The sequence below is a fragment of the Diachasmimorpha longicaudata genome, chromosome 7 (assembly GCF_034640455.1).
Source record: "Diachasmimorpha longicaudata isolate KC_UGA_2023 chromosome 7, iyDiaLong2, whole genome shotgun sequence".
Lineage (NCBI taxonomy): Eukaryota > Metazoa > Arthropoda > Insecta > Hymenoptera > Braconidae > Diachasmimorpha > Diachasmimorpha longicaudata.
The window spans coordinates 6,810,427-6,836,516 of NC_087231.1; the positions used below are offsets into that span (position 1 = coordinate 6,810,427).

Below are 26,090 nucleotides of genomic sequence, written 5' to 3' on the forward strand. Positions count from 1 at the left end.
GGAGGAGTGGGGATGATGGATTCGTAAATTACCGAAGACGAAAATATCGCTAGTACGCCTTTACGATCGTACCCAATGTATTTGTCAGTCTGTGTGTTATGCTCAACTACGTAGATACAATGGCGCTACTGGAGTAGATTTATCAACAGGATCACCAAGTTGTATGTTTAGCTACAGTGTCAATTGGGGGTATTAACGAACGAAACCTGTTGATCGTTAATTACGTACCCACATGCTCACAGGTCTGGAAATCATACTGACGAGGGAATTAATTGTCTAGGGTGTCAAACAACAATATATATCTTGGGACATCGAGTAGACATTGACCCAGGATTCAAAGGTCGTGAGACGAAGTTCGCCTGCATGTATGTTACTAGCGAAAACACGTCATGAACATGGATCTGTTGATTAAAGTTAATAGCCAGACTGCTGGCAGGGATAAAATTGCCAGGTTAGTCCAGTTAGCAGTTGAGTACGGTGCCAACGAGATTTCTCAAGTACAATTTATCTTACAGGTTTTTCCAGTATGGGAGTCGGGCTGGATGGTATCTCCTGCAGAATGGAGAAACTACCAGACACTCGGTGGATGTGTTGAAGAGTCTTGAGTACACATTCAGTTCGTTCAGAAAATGTACGATCCCTTTTTTTTATACTTTCATAAAATCACTAATGTAATCGTTCAAATTGAAAATTGATTTCAGTGTTACGGTTTGGAAGAAGTCTTGACAGTCTCTATTCGGCACTTTCAACAATTAAAGATCCAGATATAGTGATAAGGTTCACAGTAACTTTTTCAAAAATAGCTAATGGATTGTTTCTGTTGGCTGATCACCTGATATGGATCGGTCGAGCTGGATTATTTCGGATTAACTTAGAGAAATGGACAAAAGTGGCCAACAAATATTGGTTGTTTACTATCGTAATGAATTTAGTCAGGGATCTGTATGAAATTATTCAAATTATTGAACAGACCAGTCTCGGTCGAAACTCCAAAATCAATTTATCCACTGAAAATTTAATGTGTAAAACTTCGACTTATTTCAAGTGTCATAAAGGGATCATTTTGGATAGTATTAAAAATGGGTGTGATTTCTTCATTCCTATGACAGCATTGGGGTACACAAAGCTCAGCCCAGGCACTATTGGTTTATTAGGATTGATTTCTTCGGCTGTTGGCCTGTACTGTTTAACTGACCCACTAACTAAGCTAACCCATGCATAATTGACCGATCATCAGGATAGTTGAGATATAAAATGTTGAATCATAAATTTGATACTATTCATTCCATTATTTATATAAAAATAAATAAAAAACTTTTACAATTGAATTTTATTTCTGGTCTCATACCTGAATAATTTGTTTGGTAATAAACTCTTGATCCCTATTCCACAGTGCTTTGCAGAGTGAATTCAACTGATAAGCAACGTCAAATATCTCTGGCCTTGCTGAGGCTTTATTAACATCTATCTTTATTATCTTCATCTTCCATTTGCTCTCGAATTCTTTGATTTGAACATCAGTCACTGGTAATGTTGACCAAGGTTTGTATCTCGTTCCAATGACGACTTTAGCTGGCCTATCTTGAATGCTATTCATGGAATTCATGAGGTAGGGAATGTCGGTGAAGCTTGTGAGGTCTTCGAAGGAAAATACTGAGCAGATGGCATCTACTTTATCTTTACATGCCTAAAAAAATTTTGCAATTAGTATTCCACTTGTTTGTGCCACTAAAAATCTAGAAAATTTATGACGAACTTCTATTATTTTCTATAGAAATTCATGGGTTCAAATTAATGATCTTAGCCCTCCAATTATAATTGAGGTATACTTACGGGTAAGACGTGATTATACTTTTTAATACTGCTCTCTGATGTATCCCAAAAATTCAATTTAAACAGCACCACCTTATCCCAAATCTTCACAGGCCAGTAGACAGTTGTCTTTCGAATTCCTCCAATCTCCGAAGTGACCTGTTTACTGCCAACAATGCCCAAGAATCTTGCAACCACCGAGGTTTTCCCAACACCTGGCCTCCCAATCATAAAAATTTTATAAGTCACTTCTTCAATAGAGGACGGTAAAGCTGGTCTCTCCAGAATGCCTTAGAAAATAAAAATAAATACAAAATCACAACAATGAGTACAATCAGAGAATTTACTGAGTATGACGCTTGTGAATAAAAATTACCGTAAAAGCGTCGTCTTTTAAGTGTGTGATCATAAAAATGGTGCAACAATGATTCTCCCTCAGGTGAACTCAGCCAGTTCATATTAATAGGCCCGTTCATAATTACAAATATTTATTTTATAAGTCAGACTTATTCAAACACGTGATCTCGTATCCACAGATTATTTTCAATTGAAATGCCTGTTTGTTTACTTTTCACTCAAACGTTGCCATATCTATATTGATAAAATATTGTCACATTGTTAGGATTCTTCATTCCCCTATATCTAGTGTTTTTTTCGAAGTTTACAAATTTTTACAACTACTCAACTGGTGGCACTTCAGGACTTGAAGTTTAGTATGTGGTGAAGGCGTGTGTGGAATGTCTCGTGTTGCACACACCGATTCGATAATAAAGGATTCGTAGATAGTTATTGAACTCGTATTTACGATTGGCGTGTTAACACGCCACAGACCGTGTACAGTGCGTTCAATAAGTTATCAGACGACTCAGTTTATCCGCCAGATAATTGAAAGAAATTGAAGTAACAATTGTGCTTCTGGATTTTTCTAAAGGGGGATGTTTCGCATGAGATCCTTCAATGTAATGATATTCACCTGGCATTAGAGATACCTATAAACACTATGTCAACACAACGAGACAACGAGAAATTGTCGAAAGTTCTGAGCCTTTTTTTACTGCCGGATTACAATGTCGTGTCAACGACATACTTAGATTTGTTGTTAACACATGTCTCGAATCAAGAGAAATGTAAGTTTGAGTTCTACTTTCATTGAATAACATAAAAATTGGTTTACCAATGTTTGGGAGATTCATAACCTCAAAGTTCCAGAAGCCGTGGTCTTCGCGTGAGCTATGGGTGAACCCTGTGTTTCAATTTTTACATAACACTTGTATTCTTAGGCGACCAACAAAGCAATGATCGTCGAGCATTGTTGAAAAAATGGATTGTTGAAGCTTTGGAGGTCTGGAGCAGTGGGGAAATAAAGCCCTGCCAAGCTGTTACTGTATTCACCATCAAACTAACTGGAATATTATCGCAGGATGAAAATGATTTTGATGATCTTGAGGGCCAAAATATCTTTGAAAAACTGTCAGGAATCTTCCAGTTGCAGAAAAGTGATGTCTCAGCATCTGTTAAAATGGCATACACCTCAATGCTGGTGGACATTGTCACTCATAGAAGGGGACGGCGTTGGATAATATCAAAGGGTTTGTAACTGTCAATAATATTTAACTGAGGTAGGAGAGAGTGAGGTTAAATAAGTCGAAGGTCTATCAACTTGCGTTCTGAGCTTATAAACAATACTTGAATTCTATTTTGTAAGTATTCAATGATTCGGGAATAAAAATAACTGATTTAATTTCTCCCTTATTTTATGTTTTAAAAAAAAAATTCGGACGAGTAGTTTTTGAGGTATTCAAGGACGAAATTTCACGTTCAAAGTTAGGTATCTACGGAAATGTTTGCCCTATGTTATCCATTCAATATATCAAACTTGTCGCTGCGTTTTAGGCCTGTGGAAGGACATGATAAAATTCGCTCAGCAGAACCACACAATGTATGTGACAAGAGAAAGTCATCGATTTATTCACACGGTGCTTAATAAGGAATCTCAGAACAAAGAGTTCTGCAAGGATGTGATTTTAACGGTGTCCGAGCCACTACTCAAATATTCGGGGAACGCTCAGCCTCACGCAGCTTTAGAGGCACTTTACTTGGACCAGAATGCCCTTCTCTGTACCACATTGGATTTAATAACGAGTATAATCGAAAACACAATGTTCACGAGTCTGGAGAATGACATAACAGATATGTTTGGGACATTAGTGGATCTAGAGGATCGTTTGAAGGCACTAACCGAAGCTTGTATAAGCACAAAGTTCCTCCAGCATATCCTCAAGCTGTGGGCCCTCATCTCCTTTCAGATCATCAAAAGTGGAGCAAGGAAGGATGGACCACGCATTGATAAAGAAACATGGCTGAAATTCACTGAACGATTTTGCTACATTCAAACACTTTTGATTGAAAAGAAATATATTCTGGAGATTGTGGCACTGCAGAAGATGACCTTGTTATACTGGAAAAAGTTGAACGACATGAAGGAAATACAGTCGTCTTTTGAACATCAATTCGAGTATCAAGCGATGACACTAATGGTAAATTTTTTCAATTATTCTTTCAGGAAATCGCTAAGAATTTTTCATGACATGCCTGATAATTCAATTTTCAATGTTGATTCTCACAGATCACACCCATGGGGACAACTATGAGGCACAGTAATATGAAGCACGAGTTTTTCGAAATGTTCGTTGATAAGTTATATGATGTTACATGCCAACCGATCCAGCGGCTCAGTTATCTCATTAGAGACCTGATGCTGAGGGAGAGTTTACCAGTTGAACACATTTGCAAGTCATCAATTGAGATGATTCTGGAAACTATTGATGTTATTGGGAGGGTGAGTGACAAATTTTCATATTAAGTCATCACTTAATTATTTTAGGCTAATCATTCGCCCAATATCTTCTTAATTTTCAGGGCGTGGCTGTTATTGCGTTTCAAAGCATGTGTTATGCCCTTAAGAATTACATACCCCAGGAAAAAATCTGCTCAATTTTAGAAAAGTCAAATGCCCATGATTTCCATGAATTCCCAAACGATAAAAAAAGAAAACCTAATTCGATATTCAATGGAGATCCTGTTGTTGACAATCCTGCACTGTTGTCTACACTACTCCACGGATTGGCAGTTCTCACCCAAAAGTTTCAGTTCAAATGGCAGGATTGTGTTGAAACAATATGTCTTGTTGCTCTAGCACAAGAAATCTTGAAACACACAGGAACTCTGCCGAGTGTAAGTAGTATATTAATTCCATACGACATAATATTGACTAAAAATGCATGAATTGTTGACAACTCTAAAATTGGAAATTTCAGCTGTGTGTAAAGGCCCTTCAGCTCTGCAAACTCGCCATTCAGAACTTCATGCCACCAAATTTAGCATTATTGGTAGACTCAGACAGTGGCATGTCTGGAATTGGTTCGACTCTCTTCAAACGATTACACGACCCCAATTGGGAAGTACGCGACAGTGTTTTGGAAGTTCTGATCACAATAGCAACCATATCCGAGGATAAATATCCAGCATTCCAAGATCTCCTTCTCACTAATGATTTCCTACCCTTGATCACCGATGTCGCGCTGATGGATGGTGAGAGTTACGTCCGAGCATCTGCAGTTAAGTTCATCGCTACGACGATTAGAATAAATAAACTGTGGGATCACAGTCTATCAAAAATGGATCTCCCTGAGAAATTCATAAATCTTTGCAAAAAAGAAAGTGAGGCAATTGTGAGGAGAGAGGCTGTCGATTTGATAAAAGAGCTCTACGTGTACCGTAAGTGGCCCAAATCTACGGTTGATTTAATGAGCACTGCAATGGCCGAAGCTGCTGTTCTGGATCTCCACTGGGAAGTCAAAGTCAATGCTCTCAATTTCTGGAAACACTTCATAAAGTCACACTTCACCGATCAAGGCATGCTGGACGGTTCATTTCCAAATGTCACATTCTCCAAGGAGCACAGAAAAATAGTTACACTCAATGAAACTGAAATCAAACGACGTCTCAACAAAGCACTGGACGATGTGGCCAAGCACAGGTGTCTTGGGATCCTTCTGTTCACCCTGAAGAATGACAGTGACTTCGAAGTCTCAAGATCAGCTGCTAATATCATCAAGAAACTTCAAGTCTACATATTGAAGTACAAGCTCAACGATCCAGTGATTGAAGATAGTACACTGCCAAAGGACAGTGCTATACTCGATTCGTCGTATATAAAACCTCAGGCCGCACCATCGACATCCGAAAGGAAGAGTTCACCAGACAAATTGGCCGATATTATCGACGAGATTATCAACGAGAACGACGCAGAGCTATTGGCATCGATCTACCAGAGCTCCATGAACGTGCACACAGAGGCGGACAATACGAAGCTAGTAACTCTGGAGAAATTGTCAGAAGTAACGAGACAGAAATTCCTGAATGTAGTCAATAACATGGACATCGACCATTACATTGAGGAAAAACGCCGTTGGCTGCAAGACTACACAGTTTGCTTTGATTCAGTAGTTGAGGACATACTAACCGTGTATGAGCAGAATGGTGTCAATTCCCTAGATTGTTACTAAAATCACATTATTTACTACGTTGAGTGAATAATCATTTTTTCATTCATAGTATAGTTCAAGTAATGATCACTTTCTGGTGGGTGCAAACGTGCACAGTGTGATTTAATACTTCCACTGTATAGAGTATATTTTTGTTAAAATGAAAGAGAATTTTTTCCACAGCTATTGTGATGATTTCCATTCCTTCCGGAGAGGTCTGTTTCTATTTCAGTAATATTGCTGAATAAACACAGAGAAAATCATGGCTTAGATTTTTTTTTATTAGCAAAGTAACAAGTTTCTTTGGAATTGTCGATACTTTTATGTCTCACTTAGTTCATAGCTCTTAATACTTGCAAATAAAGGAAAAAGCATTGGTTCAGTTATTCGATTCGATCCATAGTTGGGAAATTGGTAGGAAATTTCTTATGAAAAGGACACATTTCATTGTTGTTTTAGCAGGTCATGCTTCATCGTGTATTCCATTCATATGTTTAGTGAACAGAATTTTTATTAGATGCAAAATGAGAAAATCGTGATTTTTTCTATGGAACTGCCCTATCCTCCATATGTATTTTAATATGAAAAATGAGACACAATTGGGTGCAGAAGAACAAAAAAGCCACTCAATTATCAAGAAAATTTTATGTCCTTTCAAAACAACAAATTTTCAGCAATAGTCTGCATACGAATCCATAAAAAAAATAAGGAAAATTTCCGCAATAATATGAAAAATTCGAAATTCTTATCAAAATAACCACTTCCTCATTCTCTTCCCATGGAATCACAGCGCGATTTTCTGTACACCATCCAATACTTTCAATACTTATCAAAAAAGTAGAAAAACAGATAATATTATGTTATACCTATTACTGGTACAGAATCATCAACTTTCGTAAAATCTACTCAATAAAAAGTTACTCAACAATTATCAGGACCAGCTGTAGGTTCACCAGGCAGAGCTGACTCAGGTACATGACCGTGTTTGGGTGCATTATCATTCTCCTCACTCTTCTTCTCCACAAAAATCAGTGGATTCCACTGGAAACTGCCTGTCTCGGCATCAAAGATCAGAGCATTCTCACAGTTCATGATGTCAACCGGCACCGTTGGTGATTCAATCTTAATTGATTGCACTTTCTCAGGGATATTTACTTCTGTCAAAGTATTTTCAGAATCGAGTGAAGCACTCTCCTCGCTCTTTGATGGCCAAATATTCAATGTCTCCGTGTTTAAATTCCCAACCTCTGAACACTTGGGAAAAATCGTCGGCATTTTCCTCTCGAGATTATCGATCTTCGGTTTTCTTGGTGGTTTCGTCATCCTCTTGATAGGACGTGGATATCCTTTCTCCCGTTCCTTTCTCTCGTTCAATCGTTTACATTTTATCTTAGACTGACCTGAGTGTCCCTTCAACTTCATCAGATCATTACACAGTTCATTAGCTGAGGTAACAAAGGTCGTGTGAGAGTTGACGAGACCTAATGTAGCATCAGGGAGGTGAAAATTCGCTTGTTTACTTGGTGAATTCAAGGCTTTGATGATTGTTGGACGAGTGGCAGTTGTTAGGGGCAGTCTCAGGGCTGTCTGCTTCGGTGAACTTATCTCGTAGGGTTGCTGGGAGGCTAGAGTGGTTTCCGAAATGCTGCATGTCTTCTTCGACAACAGATCGGCTGTTCTGGGGGCACTTGGGCAGAACATCTTAAAGTTTTCCTCAATACTTTTCCCTCTGCTGGAGAATAATTGGGTGCAGAAAGGGTAAAAGTAGCAGATGTTGGACGGTGGGCTCGCGTCCAGGGACTGGAAGTAGTGCTTGTGATAGAGAAAACTTTGAAGGGTCAAGATTGAGAGCGAGAGCTCCTCTGGGCTGTGATTTGTCGATTGGTGACTGTGCAATTCACAGAGACTCTTGGTTTCAACGTCGCAGACGATGCATCGACAGTTTAGTTTTGAGGTGTCCATTTTCGCCTGCCAAATGTTATATTTCCGGGTCATTAATGGGTAAAGGGAACATTTGTGTGAATAAACCAAGACTCACCTTGACCGATTGATCGATTTTTCCTGCTTTGAGTTTCGTGGGTTGCGTTGCTGAAAATGTGGGGTCGAATAAGTGGAGGCTAAGTACTTGTATCTTTGTTCCGTGTGAACAATTATTTGTCAACGACGAAGAGATCAGGTTAGAACTCAATGGGGCTCTGTCGATGATAATAGGGCCGAGGACAAATTTGTTTTGCTTGTCCTCAAATGTTTTGGTCAGAGAATATAAGGAATCTCTGTTTTGGTGTTCGAAGAAGCCGCGAAATACGATACTCAGGGCTTTAGTCATCATAGATGATGCGAGATGGCGCGAATATCGGATTTTTGGAGATTTGAATGGAGAGGAGGTCATTGTCATTTAGTCATTTAAAAACGATTGTTTGCTAATGTGTCAATATTGAATTATATTCGACTTTGTGACTGGAATTTCTATTTGCGATCGTTGGATAATTTAGGGCGTTAATTAAATGACATATAAATTCCTAAAATAGTTATTTATAGAGCACTGCTGAAAAAAATGGAAATTTGACTAAGAGGTGTATGGAATTTTTAAATCTCAAGAATTTAAAGTCACTTCAGGATAAACTCTCTGATCGAATGCTTACGGATCTTGTTCATTTTTAAATTACATTCATTCGGATCATCAAGCGAATAATTTTCACTTCAGAATAGTTTCGTAAGTGCTTCCCTATTCTGGAATTAGTAGCATTCCATCGCAACTCAGTGTCCAGATTAAACTGAGTGAAAATAAGTCGTTTAACAGTAAAGATGCTTGGAGTTGAGTAATGAATGGAGCGGAAATTGACACCGCCTTAGTGTCAATATGAGCATCCTCATCAACGTGTGAAAAATGAAAATCCACTCTGTACTAAATTTTATTTAAGGCTGAAGGTGAATTGATCCCTCAGAAAGAGTGGGCTTTAACACCAAAATGTTTGACCCTGAAGACATTAACACCCATTTTTTCCACTCTTCACTTATTTACAGAAGAGCACTAAAAATCGTTCAAAGTTTAAATAACCATGGGACGTGGATTCTTCACGAAGGAAATTTAAATCCACTTTGATTCTCTATAGTTTATTTATCCATAACGTTATTTAAGTTTGCGGGACGTTATTGTCCTCCTCTCCATCCCCTCATTGCTAAATATTTTATTTCTCTGCTTACTTGTATAGAAAACTGAAAAATTTTTAAAAATTGCGTATACCGCCATTTTTGACAGGCGTTAGTGTTACCCCAGCACCTCTTTATTTATTCAAAACCGAACTCATCCAAATGCGCAACTAATCCTTCATCAACACATTCACAAACGTCTAAAATCTGCAACAAATCACCCAAACAATGGAGTGAACCGAGAAGTATGGTTTTTGGCAAAGTTAAAAGACCCGAAATCGTCACCTCCTCATTCCGTGAAATTAATCCTGAAAGACATAAGACAGTGACAAGTATTATTCGGTTGTGTGCTCATGCGCGCCAACCGGCACCGAGAAATAAACTCAACCGAGCCCAACCGAACGCCGAGCGACGGCACTCGACGGCGATTGGTGCAGCTCTCTTCAGTATCTTACCGTTCGGGACACGATAAAGTTCAAGTCGAAAATTAACGTAAACTATCGCGTCAATCCCGAGAAATACCTCAACACATCCGCCAAGAACGTTGTCCCCAAATTTCACAGGTGAAATTCAATTCCATCGTATCCCACGATATCGAGAGTGATCGATAAATATTGTAGTGCGATTAGTAACGTATGCCACTGAAGAAAGTGATCGGCAATGTCATACTACTTCCGTGAGAAACCAAAATTCGGTGATAAAAGCAGGGACAAGGACGACGATTTCATCCAGAAAATGAAACAACACTTTGATGATGACAAATCATTTTTCGAGAGATCCAAGCGCGATCCCTTCGATCGTCATGCTGGTTTTTCACGGGTAAGTCGATTGTTTTCATTGCCAGTAGAAATAACACCTCCGGGAGCACCTCCGGGGACATTTTTTCAGAGGCCCCGCTGTAAATACGGACACGTGCTCTCTCAGAACGACCATTGCCACTCACCTTCATGAGAATAAAGATAACGCGAATGATAATTTCAAAAAATAACTGGGACAGCATTATAGTATTATTGGATTATCAAGGTTTGAAATGCCCGGAATGTTATCAATATTTGAATATTAACGACCGTAAAGACAATTCCATATGGAAAAGTGGACCATTTTACGACGGATGTCCCGGAAAACGTCACTTTAGAGTTAAGATCACAAATACAAAGTCATTAAAGTTTCTCGCATTATATTAATTCAACTGAATATGTCGGATGTTTAAGATCTTCCTTGAATTTCAAAAACCGATTTCTCTGCTGATAAGAACTTTCCGAGAAATTACAAAATATGGAAATGGTCTTGAGAGGTTGATCGAAGTTTCCTCCAAATTTTCTGCCATGCAACGCCAATTATTCCCTAAAATTTCCAAAATTTATCAGACCTTTCTCCAAAATTTTGTATTTTTTACGTACACACGAATGTAGATACAGTCGCTAGCTGGAGACATATCTCTACGTTTGGTGAAATTTTACGTAATGTCCAAATGAAGCAGATCATCAACATAAACGATTATGAAGCTTCCATTCGCGCGACATTACGCAAGTAATCATTAGAATATCATCTGATTACAGTCCAGTTATCGATGAATGCTAGCATTGATGTTACTCTCAAGTGAGACATTAATTGGGCTGGTCACGAATTACCTCGATGCATAAACGATATTTCTCATAGAGATTTCCACTTCGATAACGTCTCATCTCATGGCTTTTTCTGTGCACTTGTTACGTACTTCCTACGTGTTTACGGTTGCACTTCATGAACACCAGGGAACGTTAAATATACGTCGTAGATGTCGAGGTAGATAGTATTTTCGGGATGAGATGGTCGTTGAAGGGTGATTCACCCCTCGACTAAAGGGGAGCCGGAGTCCTTTGTATCCTATCTCTCATCCAGGCACGAATAAAATTCCATTGTCAGGAAATTTAGGTGTAGAAGATCTGACTTCTGTGGAGTCCCGGGAAATGAGGCGCACTGCTATAATTTTCCTCCCCAATGATATCCGGTTTAATCCGATAAATGTCGGGGTGCACAAAGGAACATATGTATCAGAGCAATTTCCGTAGATTGATGAATGCTGTTGTTGAGTACGTGGAACTATGTCACTTCAGTCAAAGAAATAATGTATCGAGGTGCATTAAGCTGTAATACATCTTCGAATGTGTGGGAGAGGGAAATGAGAGTCTGAAATGAAACGGTGTGAAAAATAATGTCGTGACACTTTTTACTGCACCTTGTTTTCAAAAGGGTTCCGTGACTTCATAGAAAGATTGACGTGCCGAGTTACTTTGACATGTTTCAGCTCTTTCACGACGGAGTTTTCCATACTCCCCGAGGCCATTTTGTTGTGAAAATGTGCCGTTAAACAATTTCTCGCATTTTTACAGAAATTAATTAATGATCCTGACAAAAATGGACGGAAAAACAATTTAGAATTTACTTCAATTTGAACGATGGAATCGCTAAGGAGTGTTCAATGTCCTGGGGATTAGTCGAAATTAATAACTTTTAAAGCTATTTATTATTGAAGGCTCGGCTCTCTGCTTTCATGAGCTAATGACTTCAAAGCAATTTCAACACATTTCGTCTCCTTTTAACAAATAAAGTCTCGTTTTTCAACGGAGAAAATCGATAAATGTCTCCGTTAAATTCACCCCAACATTCATTAAAATGAGTCCCCAATTTTCCCGAGGGAAGCCGGCTTGATAGGGCGCAAAAGGGGGAGCTGAAATGAGATATTGGTTCGCTATCACTGTTGTATGAGTATTTCTCAACATAGATTACATAGAACATCAATATAACTGTTTCAGCACTCATTTTGGCATTGATTGATCAGCAGTGCGTGCCTGTAAATAACTTAGAAAGTCCTCTGATGATCCATCGAGGTAGTGTTGCTTCGTAATTGCACCATCAGTTGTATTTTTAAAAATAAAGACAATGATCTAATTTTATTAAGTTGAAAGTGTATCGCACTTTCGGTCTTCTTTACGGGGGCCGTTTTCAGAGCATCGAGACGGGCGAACGTTCTCGTCGGCTGTAGAACGAAAATTCTCAAAATAGCATTGATCCTCGGGTATTTCATTCGGAGAAGAACAGAAGTTCGATTCGATTTGAAATAATCTTTGGCATCTTCGGTTTGTAGTACCTCGAACGTATTGTTCCAGTTGGAACGAGTGATGAAAGTTTCATTCGTTTTCTCTATGATTGTCGAAAAATTTCCTTTGCGTGTTGTAAATAAAATAATAAAATTTAGGAAGTCCTTGAAATTTTAGATTTCTTTGAGAAAAGAAGACAATGGACATGGGAAGTTTTGGCTTCAATATTAAAATTCAAAGAATAAACAAAGTGGAACCCAAAAGAAGATGGACAATTTCAATATGTCTGGTCGTGAAGTGCGTAAATCCAGGGATTAAGTGCTGAAGGGTGGATTCGCAATTTCAAAGGTGCAGCCACCCCTCAAATATTGACTCTCCTTTGGTCTGTCTCATTATTTTCCCATACGAACTTATAAAAACACCGGGCTGAATCCGTGAAAAATTGTTCAGATGGCTCAGTGAAGTTCTCCACAATTCATTGCCTCTCAAAAATAGACATGCAAACACACATTTGCATTAAGATAATTTTCTAGTAGTCAATGACGTATCCTACAAGTTCTAATTTCATTTCCAATTCAATTAGCCGCCTAATTATCCAATAACAGGTTATCGAAAATCTCATGACTATGAGTCATCATTAGAAATTTCGCTCTTGAAATTTTCCTGCGATGACGTCTTCGGAAGTGCAGATTTTCCCCCTTTCTTCACCTCCCATTCTCCCCGAAAAATGGGAATAAAGGTGTTTTCATTCGTTTCAAAAGGGTAAATGCTCACGTACAGAGTGCACCTCTTGATAATCGGCCTTGCACCACCGAGGTCCCTCTTTCACTCGCACTTTCAGCCTTCCAGCGACGCGTGCGAGAGTTCAAAAACCCCCGCGAAAACAATATTCTTCATCATCAAAGATAAATCATTTTTTTCGTCCCAGCTGCACTAGAATATGAGAATAAACCTGAAATTAGCTGATATGAAATAAAAAATCTATCTCTCACAAGTGGGTGTGGTGTTCTAGAAACGTTTAACCTACACACGAGGATTCCATTAAACATGAACCGACAGCTTAAATGATATGCATGTGTTTCGCATCAGTCCCAGGAATTCATCAAATGGTTTCTACACGCTAAACACCGAGTATCTAATACGAAATAATTAACGGTTGGCCAATTAGTGGTATGGAGTTAATTATATGAGAAACATTGGAGTTATGTAGCTTGGAAAGCTAGGCAATGATGGTTTTTAAAGACAGCTGATCATTCAACTGTATCGCTTACGATGCATCAACACAGTCTAGTGTTACACCATTGTCCTCTGATCATTAATATGCGTCTTATTTTATTCCACAGTAATTATAACATGAATATTTTTCTTTCATTATTTTTATTTTTTTAAGTGGGTCAAGTCGCAAAGTTTCTACAGTCACACCCCGTCAAATTGCATACTAAATATTATGACCAATGAATAGAAAGTATCCTGAGAGAAAGGAATAAAATAAGACGTACACCAGCCACCCGAGGAACCCGTCTCTTGGCATAGAGATGTGACGTCATAAAAATGACTAGATACCGTCGACCTCCTTGGATTGCATGCACTCCTGGTAGTACTATCGATCAGTGTAGATCATCGATCGTCATTATCGATGATTTTAAGCGACCTCTGCAAGATCGACACTGTGAATTCTGAACTTTAAAATTTTTTTTTAAGTTAGCATTATCTTCGTCATGGGAATTCCTTCGTTATTCTGCTATTCGTTATCTTCTCTTGTGATTCCGCCGAGAGTTTCTGGAGATCGCGGCTTCGCGCCTCAGTTGAATCGACCGTTCGATTTGACACCGGTAGATGGCATCACCCAGAAATTGAATGATATTTTTGAAAATCGATTTATTCTACTGTATCCACTGTCACGGTGAATTTGTCCGGGTAATCAGATAATTCGGATTAATTGGCTGGTCAGTGCTAGTGGGAGGCAATTACACTTCCAGGGTCTCATGACTGGAATAATGAAGAAAAAAAAATTGTGGGAGATGTTTCACACTCCCTATGACCTTTTGAAAAGGGCGGGGGTTGGCCTTGGCCCCTTGCGTGATTCCTCTTTAAAATCAGGTCGAATTACAGCGTAAACAGCTGGTCAGACGAATCGATGCTTTTAACATCAGAGTAAGTGGGCCAGACGGCTTACCAAGAAGTTACGTGATGGCTTGTAACACTCTCAACATTTTCCTCGTTCAGCTGAGACAGTTTGACGAATGGCTTGAATATTCATCTTTTCTCGTCGCAAAATTATGCGATGAGAAAGAGACATTTGGCCGAGGGCAAATTGCGTTGCACTTTTACGCATTCTGGATGTCCGGTCTGCTGGACTCCAGCTGATTTCCTGCGTTATTCAGTGGTATCGATTTTTACGGAGGCATGTCCTGGCGAATATGGCCTTGGTCCTATTCAACTGCGACCCCCCATGGTCACTTATCAAAGAAATAAATATCTTCCAAAAAGTCCGTAATCTCTGTTAATTTTTTTCTGACTTTAAGAACTTTTCTTCTGATAATCCAAGAGAAAAATTATAACTTCCAGTAATTTTACGTAAAATATATTATCCATTGTATTTAAAGGCAGTTTGATTCCAAAATCCAATTTTAGTTATTTTAAAATCAGAATCGACACGTTAACCAATTAATATATCATTTCCACTCCATTCGAGTTTAATTACAATATTAAAAATAGAACAAACTTATGTCCATCGGTAAATATACATATATTTGTTTGACGCCCCTCAGGCGTATATTTTCAACAATAAATTTTGTTGAAAATGAGAAAAAGGAAAATTTTAATTGTGACAAAAAAAAATGCTTCCTGGAATTTAAGATCGTCACGTATTCAATAATTCTACAGAAGAACTAATTCCGATTGTCATACCAATTGTTACAAAATACGTAACCCTTATACCAGAACTCAATCTATTTTAATAAAAAAATTCATTCAAGGCCGTACAGATGGAATTATCTTTGCTAATTACGATGTGCCATCACATCGTCGCCTCGTCCCTTCGCCGTCACGGATCGTTAAAAAATATAGAATGCCATTCCCTCTCTAATTGCATGATGTAATATTTGAATGCCCCTTTCGACGTTATTATTTCAAGGGTTGAAGTTCCGTATTATTTCCACGAAAGCTTAATGAGCATTAACATATTGATAGACGCTCTGATAGACCGATTCATTTTATTTTAAACGAGATTCGTTAATTATCAACAGTAAAATCAAATAGACTTCCAATAAAAATCGAGGCTGGAGATCACTCAATCTTACCAAAAATTCGTTCGTTAATAATTAACAAATAAATATTTCAAGAGCCTTATTTATTCAAATGTCAAAATAAATTAGAGACAAATATTTACTTGGTCAGATTCAATTACACCATTCGCTAATACTTAACTAATCTCGGCCGGAGTAAATGAATAAATCTATCAGTGTATGCTCTCTCTCTATAACCACAGTTTTATGAATTTTAGTGGCGTCTACTTCCAAGAAAATAGAAACATTTTTTCTGATGATGTCATTTGATTCTTTACTCTATTTTAATTCTCATGTAAACACCACAGCGCTACACAAATTACGAAGCTTAGCCCATATAAAATACATTCAACGATAAATTAGATTATTAATCTACAAGGCAATCAGTGGACGACGCGAATGAAATTGAGAATGTAATACCCAGAATAACTAGTGGAGTTAATGGATTAAATTAAACAGGAACGAATAGAAAATCGTGATATTTTTAATCGATACATTTTTCCGATCCATTTGTCGGCAGTCGAGCGACTCTATAACGCACACTAATGAGGGATTTCCCGGGCAGAAAAGATACTCCGCTGGTTCAGAGGGAGAATAACATGTGTAAATATGTATCATACTGGCATAGAACAGAAATACGTGCTCCCGTCACAAGGTAAATACGGAGTAAATGCATACTATTGCTGGTCATGCACTAGCAGCCGCGGATCGATTAAGAAATCAAGATGTACAACACAGCGGAAGCCTAATCTGTCGTATCACTTCTGCACATATGTATGTCTATCTGATTATGAAAGATTGTTAATGCACTTGGACTTCAGCCAGTCGCACGGTCTGATTGTCTGAGATGACAAATTTTCCACTGAAAATATATACAGCAGGATCTACCGATATGTAATGTGATAAAAATTATAAGGAACCGCAGATTTAGAAGGAGTTTATTCAATTTTTTTCGAAAAAAAAAAAAACACTTTATGACCGGAAGAGGTGGATTTGCCGGAAACAAAAGAAATTTACTCTCCAAATTCGTCTCACACGTCATCTAACCTCCTTTAGGCTTCAAATCATTCCAAGAAAATCTGATAATAGTTTCACTGACAATGAGTTTTGTTTTCATTTCATGACAAAGTTGAAAATATTTGTATATGGTACTGATTATTTCACCGGAAAACCGTGGTTTAAGTCACGTTTAACTAATTCAGTACAACTCCAACTTTATTCCCACAAATTTCAGTTTCAGAAACTGAAACACAGATTGATATCGTTGAATTTAATGATTCACAATCCACCTATTGATATTAAATCTCAAAATGTAATTTTCATTCTTTCACGATCTCACTTTCGATTAATTAAATATTTCCAATTTGAACGGTTGCGTTAATTGTGTTGGTAATTTCATGCGAATATCGAACTACGGTGGAATCAACTGCCGACACCGCGACGATCATTAGCAGAACCGGTAATCGCGGTTGATGGGTTTCGTGGGGGTTCGACAGTGGAAAATCGAAGGATAGTTTACTATAAAAGGAATGATGAGCACACAACTCATCGCAGAACGCGCATTGCAAACAATGTGTCTTGAAATTAGAACTCATCTCTTCACTTCATTTTATAACAATTCTGCAAATTGAGTATTTTCATTATTTATTTTTTTACCCTTCGGGCTGATGCTGCCTGGCCTCGAGGTAGATTACCTTACAAATCGTTCAGACAACTGTTCAATTTATCAATTGGTCCAGAGTCTAGGGTTTCAGTATCACGGAAACTTCTAGAAACTTATAGAAAAATTCCAGCATGCGAGATCTAGAATATCCTAGGACTTTCTACCCTTCGATAAAATTTGAAACTAATTATTTAGCCAACCATTTTCACGAATACTTGAGTTAAAAATTGGCGAGAATGTGCATGAATAAACAAATACTTCTATTTAAACCCACGTGCCAATGTTTTCATGCCGAGGGAAAGCATAGATATTCCTCATCTCATTGCACACCCATTCTCTTCAACTTCTACCAGCATTCACAATCGAATAGACTCGGAGCGAAGTTTCTGGTAGTTTCCCGGCTCACCCATGTGCTACCGTCAACGCACACTGACAAACCCACACACATTTATCCACCAATCACGTGATTGAATAGCGCTCCACCACTTGTATATGAATCTCTTACCCATGACTCCGTCTGTCAGTATCGCCATCGACTCGGAGCAAGTAACAAATGAATAGTGCCCAATATATGGACAAATTGACTTGAAAAATAGATGAAAATAGAGTGATTTTATCGGTGAATATAAGTGACACATCGAAGCTTTCATAGCTAGACGACATTAATATTGTGAACAAATAATCAACAGAGGACGACATACTCAAGCGGTAATTTAAACGAAGCTAAAAATTAGTGTGTTTTCGCAGATAAATTTTGCTGTAACAAACCGATTCATTGTCGCTTTTTAGCTAAATTATTGTGGAGCATAAATCGCAACGTCAATAGTTAGGGAGCCGATTTAACTTTGTCTCTTGAAAAGCCCCTCGCACGTGCGAGGCCAAGTGTTGTCGCGCGAACGTGGAAAAATATGGATTCGCCTGTCATCGTCGACACAGCATCCAAATTTGGCCGAAATCTGGACCCTGTAAGTGTTTTTTTCCCCTCCTCCACAAAAAGAAAACTCCCACGCAATCGTATATTTTCACTCCAAAACAGACAACAGGCACGCAAATAAACATTGAATTTGTTGTTTTATGCGAAATTCTTTGACGATGAAACTTGAATTCGTTGCATTTCTCCATGAAAAATAAAAACCAGCAGTCAGGTTCTTTTTTTATTTTTTAATTGTCTGCTTCTTGAATTTATTTCACCGGGTAAACCGGACGTCCTTGTTTCATTTGCCGCTGAGTTTTAAACATCAACCGTGTGACCTCGGCGCGGGCGCCATCATCGATCAACCGCGAGACCGGAGTCTCGAGACTTTTCGAGAAAATGAGATTGTTCGAGAATTTTCGGCGGCTCATTGGGTTCAGGCGTTGGCCCCTGTCTTTCATCGTACTAATGAGTCTGATGAGAAATAATTTTAATCGATTTTCTTTGGCCTCACTAATGAAGAAAAATGAATTGATTTATAGGATCAAAATTCAAAGCAACTGAGCCTAGATATCGGACAATTAAGTACTGAAAATTCAATCGGTTTTCCATTATTTTTCCGCCGATTGAACTCACTCCGACAAATGGCATTGCGTACACCTCTGCCCTTGCTTCTGATTTATGTCCGCTATAACGATCCACATAATGCTGCTGATGAATAATCTCAATTTATAATCTTAATCACGCTTACATCGGTTGTTTTCATTCGTGTACTCACCGATAGTCTCATCGGTGGTTATTCAATTCAACATTGATCGGAGACAGTAATTTAAATTTATTTGCGGGAACAAATTGCCTCCTGTGGTTTACAGCACCGCGAACACAGCCGATAGTATCACCAATATGTGATAATCCCTTATTTTCAGTATTTCGATGATTTTTCGAATAGTATTTCTTTTTTTCTCTTCTTCATTTTTCATGGACATTCGAGCTTCGGAAAATACTCGGGCAACTCAGTTGCTAATAATATCCAAAACGCTCTCGTGTGCGGGTAGATGGTTCTCAGTCGTCATCGTCGTGTCTGCGAATGTACGTGGACCTACGTGGAACCATCGAAGTTTACGAAAAATTTCTACATTTTGTCTTGATAATATTAAAAGTCTAGCCAACACCTGCATTTTAATTCTGGGATTACGGTATTTATACTTATGTGCTTGATCCACTGTTGACAAATCTATAGACTATAATCACGCGCGTGTATTCCCGTTGATGAACCCACACTCAACTTGTTTTTCAACATTTTTTTCTGAGTTTTTTTTTGGTGCCACCTGTGAGCGCTTAATAACGCTGAACCTCAAATTCTCATGAATTCAAATGAAAACCGGTTTTTGCGACGGACAAAACACAAACCCGATTGACAGACCGTGAAAAAAAAATGATTTGATGACATCGTAAAAAACCGTTTTTCCTTGATCGGTATGGAGTGACAGATGTCACGTGGGTGTTGAAAATAAACTTCAATGGGAAACGTCAAACTTTCTTTATTCGATTTTTTTGTCACAGATATATCTCCTTGAGGAGAAAAATAGCCGCCCAAGTGTCTATTTCAGACGCATGATTCCCTCGTCTGTGCAATTAAATTAGAAATAATCAAATTACCATCGCTATTCAACCGCAATTTACCGCATACCACATCGTTGATCCTCCACAGTTATTGCATAATATCCCTTTCATTTTCGAAGCCGCAACATCTCATTACCCAGTGCAGATATATTCCGTCAAGTATGAGCGTCAAGATTTAAGAATATTTGCATAATGTACCACAAACAATGTCTCTATCCCAGCGGATTCGTGGAAGCGCACTCGACAAAATAACACATAAGTTAATTATCGGGTATTATGCTTGTGGAGTTAAAAGTCACGAATCACCGGAAATTTCGAAATATCCAATGGCCCTTTAATGTTCTCCTACGAGTGATTGCACACATCAAAGCGGCTTCTATCGATAAAATTTCCACAAAAACAATCCCCTCCCCCTTTCTCCATTTGACTGGACACCAGTGGCACACGAATGCAGTTGAACATCAGCCGTGGCCCACTTTCTTCGGAATATCCCCGTTGTCCAAATGCGTTGACATTAACCCACTTAAATTCCATCATTAAAAATTCTCTCCCAGTGATCGGTGAAATTTCGAAAGTTTTCACATCTAGAGAATTTGACAGCCAGAAGTAACTCAATTCACTACGATTTTTTTATAAAAAAAAAATCGCTTGTAATCGTTCGCACCACCCACGGATCCCCAGGTAGAGCTTGACGTCACCCTCGTATTTGTCCCCTCACAATGCGAAAAAGAAATCGCGGAAAAGAATCATAAAAGGTAGGGATCGTGTGGAATGCCGTTCTCAGAGGGAAATAGACACTCAACTCATTTGGTAATGTCCATATGCAATAGTGTCGCACTGGTAGACACCACGTGTCTCACATAACACCGTGGAACACGATTATTTCTGTACAGTGTGATAAAACTCGCCCATAAAGTATCATTTTCGCACACATAAGGCCGGGACGGGGGGCACCGATGGGAATACGTAATGGCAGATGATTCATTCATAAATTCAGAAATGAAGAATCATGAATTAATGATAATTTATCAAGACTGATTGCATTATCCCACAGTTATTCATCATTTTATTTCCCTCTGTATTGGTCAATCAATTAGTCCTGAAACGAGATCATACATAGTTAATCAACCTCAGGAACAAAAAAAATTGTTCGAGTATTCGTCACGTTTGCTTTATCTATTCAGCAACGTTACCATGTATGGATATTACACAGTGCACACCTGTACAATCGTCTCTGTTTTTCTTTCATTATTTTCTTGGAATTGTGCTATCGTTACACCTGTGACAAATTCCCCAGCTTTTTGTTCCCTCGAAATTTGAGAAATTATCGCGGTAACTCCTTTCATCACCAGGAATGCTGGTGATTATACGGTGAAAGAGGTAAAAAACTAAGGGCGGATGCTAGAAATAAACGACAAATGAACATTTCTCGTTCTCCATGATTCATAGCTGAGCCTCCGCACTGGGAGTTTCAGATATCTTTAAATGGTTACGAGGAACGATCCAGTGCCATGCCTATTCACTAACTCTAATTCATCCTGGCTATTTGCTGGAAACATTCAACGATACGTGCATGAGATAAATCATGATAGATGTGATAACGAATACGACTGGAGAAAACTTAAAACTTGAAGACTGGATGATAAGTGTAAAGTCCAGGTCTGTGTAACAGTAGGCGTACGATTTTTGTGACGTAGTGAGAAAGAATTACGCATTCATGGCCGTGACGACAGTTGAGCGTATCGCCCACGTTATGTATACGAATAAACCACAACGTAGAGATCTGGCATATCACGACATGTATTTCCTAAAGTTTTTCAGTTTATTTGAATTTTATTGGGGGATTCGAGTGGTGCAGTACTTTCTGGATTCATTTGTACTGCACCAATGACAAGTTTTAGGTGATTTTTTTTTCTACACTTGTTAAATCCACTGAGAGGGATGAGAAGTCCACTGAGATCCACTGCAGAGGATTTCGTCATTGACGAGTGACAATTTCCTGACAACGTCGATGTAAAGTGAATTTCAATTTCATTACTCCATGAAAGTTGGTGACAATCCGGGAAGTCAAGATATACAATCTCTTCATTTGGTGCTGAATAGTCACATTCAGGTTTTGATGGCCATCCAAGTAAATCGTTGAGTTGTTGTCTTCCGGTTGTTGAATTGTCTGTGATTCTGGGACATTGAAAATATGATTTTCTTCTTTCAACCACAGGCAGCGATATGCCCTTGATTGCAGAAAATTTCCATTCAAGTTCTAACAGCGCTCACCCAATTAAATAGGTATTGTTCTTCGGATCAGCTCTGGTCATTCATTCACTTGAAGACATGGTTCATAAATCAAGAACGTCGTTCTCAATTAACGTGATCATGTCTAGAGTGGCAGATGCTGCTGTATGAAAACTAGAAATTTCATGCCACCATAAAGCAATGCCCTCGCCGCATTTGTCTATATAAATTAACCCAACGATTATCTTTATGATTTCAGGGCTTCGGCTTTGACGACGAGGGTTTCCGTCGCAACAAAGACATAAGATCACACCTCGACGATCTAGCCGCAAGGCATCCAGAATTTGCAGATCATCTCCTTGGGCCCCCGTGGGGCGATTTTACACTATCCCGTAGGCGTGGTTCTGGTGCATCCCATCAGAGTCATCCAGACGAGGACGCCAGAAGCCAGGCGAGTGGCAGTAGTGCAGCAAGTGCAGCGAGTGGTGCAAGTGGTGTGAGCTCACACGGTGAACCCGAAACAATATTCGAAGAGCCCCAAACTAAACTACCCCAATACGGGCTCCGAAATACAGTTGACATTGGCCAGCATCAGCACAACATGCAGAATCAAGACAAAGGGGGTAGAAATCAAAGATCTATGTCAGCACCACCCGAGAACAGACCCGACGATAATCAACCGCAGGATGGTCAATCTCAGAATCCAAGATTTGTATCGCGTGTGGACATTACCCCAAAGTTTAACAATCAAACGACTGAAAAATCCTCTACAGCCCAATCTCAACATCAACCGCATCCCCAGAAACAACAACAGAGTAATGTACGACACATACCGATATTCGTTGAGGGTCGTGATGAACCGGTGATTCCTAGGAACAAAGATGAGGCTGTATTTACAAAGCAACAATCACCACCGAGATATACGAGACAGCAGTCACCTCCCAGATTCCCGAGGCATCCATCACCCCCTAGGTTTCACCAGTCATTCGATTCACCCCCAGAATTTCACACACCCCCGCATTTTCACAGACCCTCTCACTTCACCAGCGAACGATTTGCACGACCACGTGAGTGGAAACAATTCTCCGAGGACGTGTTCGACAGTCCCTTCGAGGGAATGCGTCGAACCCAATCACCATTTCGACAACAGACTGAGCGACAGGAAAGAGCGCCTGATGGGCATTTCCCTCAGAATCACAGCTATCACCAAACCAGTCAACAACCACAGGAGAAACAGCAGGAGAAGGAACGATCTGAAGCACCAACTGAACCAGAAAAACCCAAACAACAAATTCAACCGAAAGATCCACTGGAGAGGGTAGCCATTGTTCAACAGGAAGTTGACTCACTTCACGAACAAGTTAAACAATGGAATGGTAAATCAAGACAGGATAAGGAATACATCTACCTCGATGAGATGTTGACAAGGGAGTTGATCAAACTGGATGACATCGAGACAGAGGGAAAGGAGAACGTCAGACAGTCTCGCAAGAATACGATCAAGAGTATACAGGACGCCATTAGTCTACTGGAATCAAAGGCACCACTGCCGGGACAAACACCGGTAAAAGAGCTCTCCAGTCCCCCAGATTTCAATCAATCGACGAATGAAGAACAGAAGGTGGAGAGCGTTGAACCAATGGAGACGGAGAAGAAGGCTGAAGAAGAGGTGAAACCGATTCCTCTTCCTGCTCCTTCATCGCCTATCAAAGAATCCTCTGCAGATCCGAAAGATGTTCCAACAAATGGTCAACAGTTGACGGGTAAAGGGGCTGCGAAGGCTGATCAAGCCAGTCTTTCAGGCCAAAATGTCGCAATACCAATGGAGGGAGCTCCTGTTGAGCCAAGTACTGCCATGGAAATCCAGACTGATCAAGACCAGAAGGCGAGCAATGATGTAACGAATGAGGATACCAAGAAAATATCCAAATCTCCAAAGAAGGTGAAGAAAGCGAAGAAGCAGACGCCCGTCTCGATGGAGCCAATTCCATTGCCCGGACCGGAAGCCCAGCAAATAAATTGAATAAATGCATATATTATTTGAATACAAAATGATGATTAAATTATGTGTGAGTATGAGTTGAAACTGATTTTTTCAGATGCTGAAGATAGACGATTGATGGGTAAATTATGTTTGATTTAACGATGAATTTAGGAGACTGATTTTCCATTCAGTTTCAGCTTTGAACTCTTGTGAGAGTTATCGAGCTGTGCAGCCATGAATTTCATTTCTTCTATCCAGTGCCAGAGCGCAATAAGTGATTTAATTGTATCATTTTACGAGTTTTATACGCTACAAAAATATTAATTCTGGCGGATCAGTGTAGTTTGGCTATGGTTACATGAATAATCGAATTAGTTTCCAATCAAAATTATAGTTTTTATCGTCTCAGGCTCGTTGTAAATGTTCCAAAAACATTATTTACCATTAGATGAGGGTAGAAGTACTGATTTTTACCCTCTAGTCTTCTCAATTCTTGTAATTTACAATAAATAAAAATTAAAGTAGATTTACTGTAGCGAAAAATCAATAAAGTGCAACAAGAAATCAAAATGTTCAATTGAATATATGATTATTCAAATATAATTATCACCTTTATTTTAAGTTATATATAATTTATTATGTTTGTAAGTTACTTGTGTCAATTAAAAAATTGAAAAAATATTCGCTATGTTCTAAATTTAAATTATAGCACATTAAGAGATTGAGAAGTATGAAATACAATTTCATTTGCTTTAAAATATTTTTGGAGCAATAATGTATGTTATTTAGTTTTTTATTACTTTCCCGAAAGGGAAGGAGAAGGTAGTCTTCGGCAGTCCCGAAATTCCAAGAACACACACTAGGGAGGTTCAACCAGGGCATCCAAGCAACTGCCAGGTCATCAGACCAAGTATTACTTCCTGTGTTTTATGTCTCGTATTATTTTCGTAATCTAACACTACCCGCCCAGTTTCGAATCGGTCTGACTTGTATGATGTGAAAATCATCAAAAATGCAATTTCATCTCAATGAGTACTCATGCGTTGATGCTACGCATTCGGTACGACTGAACGTAAGTGTTGCTCGAGTGAGCGCTTTTTTACGGCGCCTGTCTGGTCTATTCAGAGATACAATGCAGAGGTACAAAAAAAAACGTCTGGGTATTTTTTTAGTGCTCATGGTGTTGCTTTGCACCCAATGGATACAATAAACTCTGAAGCGCTTTTATGCTTTCTGGAAAATTTGCTCCGCTTTTCACAGCTGGCAACTGCGAGGGGCTCTGTAAATCGTGCCAGAATTCGAGAATTCATCAAGTACATGTTCAAGCTGTAATGGGTCTTGCGACCTTCAACATCTGTCGGAATGAACCTGTGGATTTTCCACAAATATGAAATATCTCGAGTCATGTCAAAAATGAAAACAAAAGTAGAGACTGTTTTGAAATTGAGAATATTTATTTAATGCTTCACGTGCATTGCGCAAATCAGACTTCAGGTGTCTAGGTAAATTCACAAAATGTGAAACTTCAGCCAATAAATTTTTAGTGTCCGTGAGCAAAGGAATTATCCTAATTCCTTTAATTATCATCTCATTAGATTGCACCGGAACTACACCGCGGAAGTTGGAATGAAATCAAACCGATTTTTTACATGCAAAATATTGAATAAAAGAAGAGTTTTAAGCAACGATTTGGCACGACATGGGCAGAAGGGGACGTCTATAAATAGAGGGGTTGCCACTTGGGATTGTAAAGGAGAGTAGGTGTTTTTGCGTCGTGACGCTGACACAGCGTCGCCGGG

At 39.0% G+C, this 26,090-nt stretch overlaps 5 protein-coding genes across 8 annotated transcripts in view; 3 read left to right on the forward strand and 2 right to left on the reverse strand.

Annotated features, from left to right (window-relative positions):
- Positions 1 to 3,168, reverse strand: part of LOC135164633 (ciliogenesis and planar polarity effector 2-like) — a 49,532-nt gene extending 46,364 nt beyond the window's left edge. Inside the window, exons 1-3 of one of the 2 annotated variants that reach the window (XM_064125169.1) lie at positions 2,987 to 3,168; positions 1,834 to 2,102; positions 1,349 to 1,687 (exon numbers count right to left, since the gene is read on the reverse strand). In XM_064125169.1, the coding sequence (XP_063981239.1) occupies positions 1,349 to 1,687; positions 1,834 to 2,102; positions 2,987 to 3,005 (627 nt within the window). In that variant the 5' untranslated portion in view covers positions 3,006 to 3,168. Of the gene's footprint in view, positions 1 to 1,348; positions 1,688 to 1,833; positions 2,103 to 2,188; positions 2,461 to 2,986 lie in introns of those variants that run through there. The other variant, XM_064125168.1, reaches the window with a different exon arrangement.
- Positions 15 to 1,328, forward strand: LOC135164634 (peroxisomal membrane protein 11B). The gene is made up of 4 exons (XM_064125170.1): positions 15 to 161; positions 243 to 451; positions 516 to 631; positions 702 to 1,328. Exons 2-4 carry the CDS (start codon positions 390 to 392, stop codon positions 1,220 to 1,222), a joined length of 699 nt encoding a protein of 232 aa, XP_063981240.1. The 5' UTR covers positions 15 to 161; positions 243 to 389; the 3' UTR covers positions 1,223 to 1,328.
- LOC135164623 (uncharacterized) lies at positions 2,806 to 6,622 on the forward strand. Its single transcript, XM_064125148.1, has 6 exons — positions 2,806 to 2,939; positions 3,093 to 3,401; positions 3,706 to 4,349; positions 4,439 to 4,651; positions 4,732 to 5,046; positions 5,130 to 6,622. Exons 1-6 carry the CDS (start codon positions 2,813 to 2,815, stop codon positions 6,378 to 6,380), a joined length of 2,859 nt encoding a protein of 952 aa, XP_063981218.1. The 5' UTR covers positions 2,806 to 2,812; the 3' UTR covers positions 6,381 to 6,622.
- A 363-nt stretch (positions 6,623 to 6,985) lies between these two features.
- Positions 6,986 to 9,486, reverse strand: LOC135164626 (uncharacterized). Its single transcript, XM_064125154.1, has 2 exons — positions 8,398 to 9,486; positions 6,986 to 8,327 (listed from the first exon to the last, which is right to left on the reverse strand). The coding sequence occupies exons 1-2, from the start codon at positions 8,752 to 8,754 to the stop codon at positions 7,281 to 7,283; spliced, it is 1,404 nt and encodes a 467-aa protein (XP_063981224.1). The 5' UTR covers positions 8,755 to 9,486; the 3' UTR covers positions 6,986 to 7,280.
- Positions 9,487 to 9,944: 458 nt separating this feature from the next.
- On the forward strand, positions 9,945 to 24,972 carry Stv (starvin). 3 transcript variants are annotated; one of them, XM_064125367.1, is made up of 3 exons: positions 9,945 to 10,328; positions 22,567 to 24,376; positions 24,483 to 24,972. In XM_064125367.1, exons 1-2 carry the CDS (start codon positions 10,170 to 10,172, stop codon positions 24,328 to 24,330), a joined length of 1,923 nt encoding a protein of 640 aa, XP_063981437.1. In that variant the 5' UTR covers positions 9,945 to 10,169; the 3' UTR covers positions 24,331 to 24,376; positions 24,483 to 24,972. The 3 variants fall into 3 exon arrangements, with proteins under 3 accessions (XP_063981437.1, XP_063981436.1, XP_063981438.1); XM_064125368.1 differs by lacking the exon at positions 9,945 to 10,328 and adding exons at positions 18,048 to 18,247; positions 18,329 to 18,504 and having other exon boundaries at positions 22,567 to 24,972; XM_064125366.1 differs by having other exon boundaries at positions 22,567 to 24,972.
- The last annotated feature ends 1,118 nt before the right edge of the window (positions 24,973 to 26,090 follow it).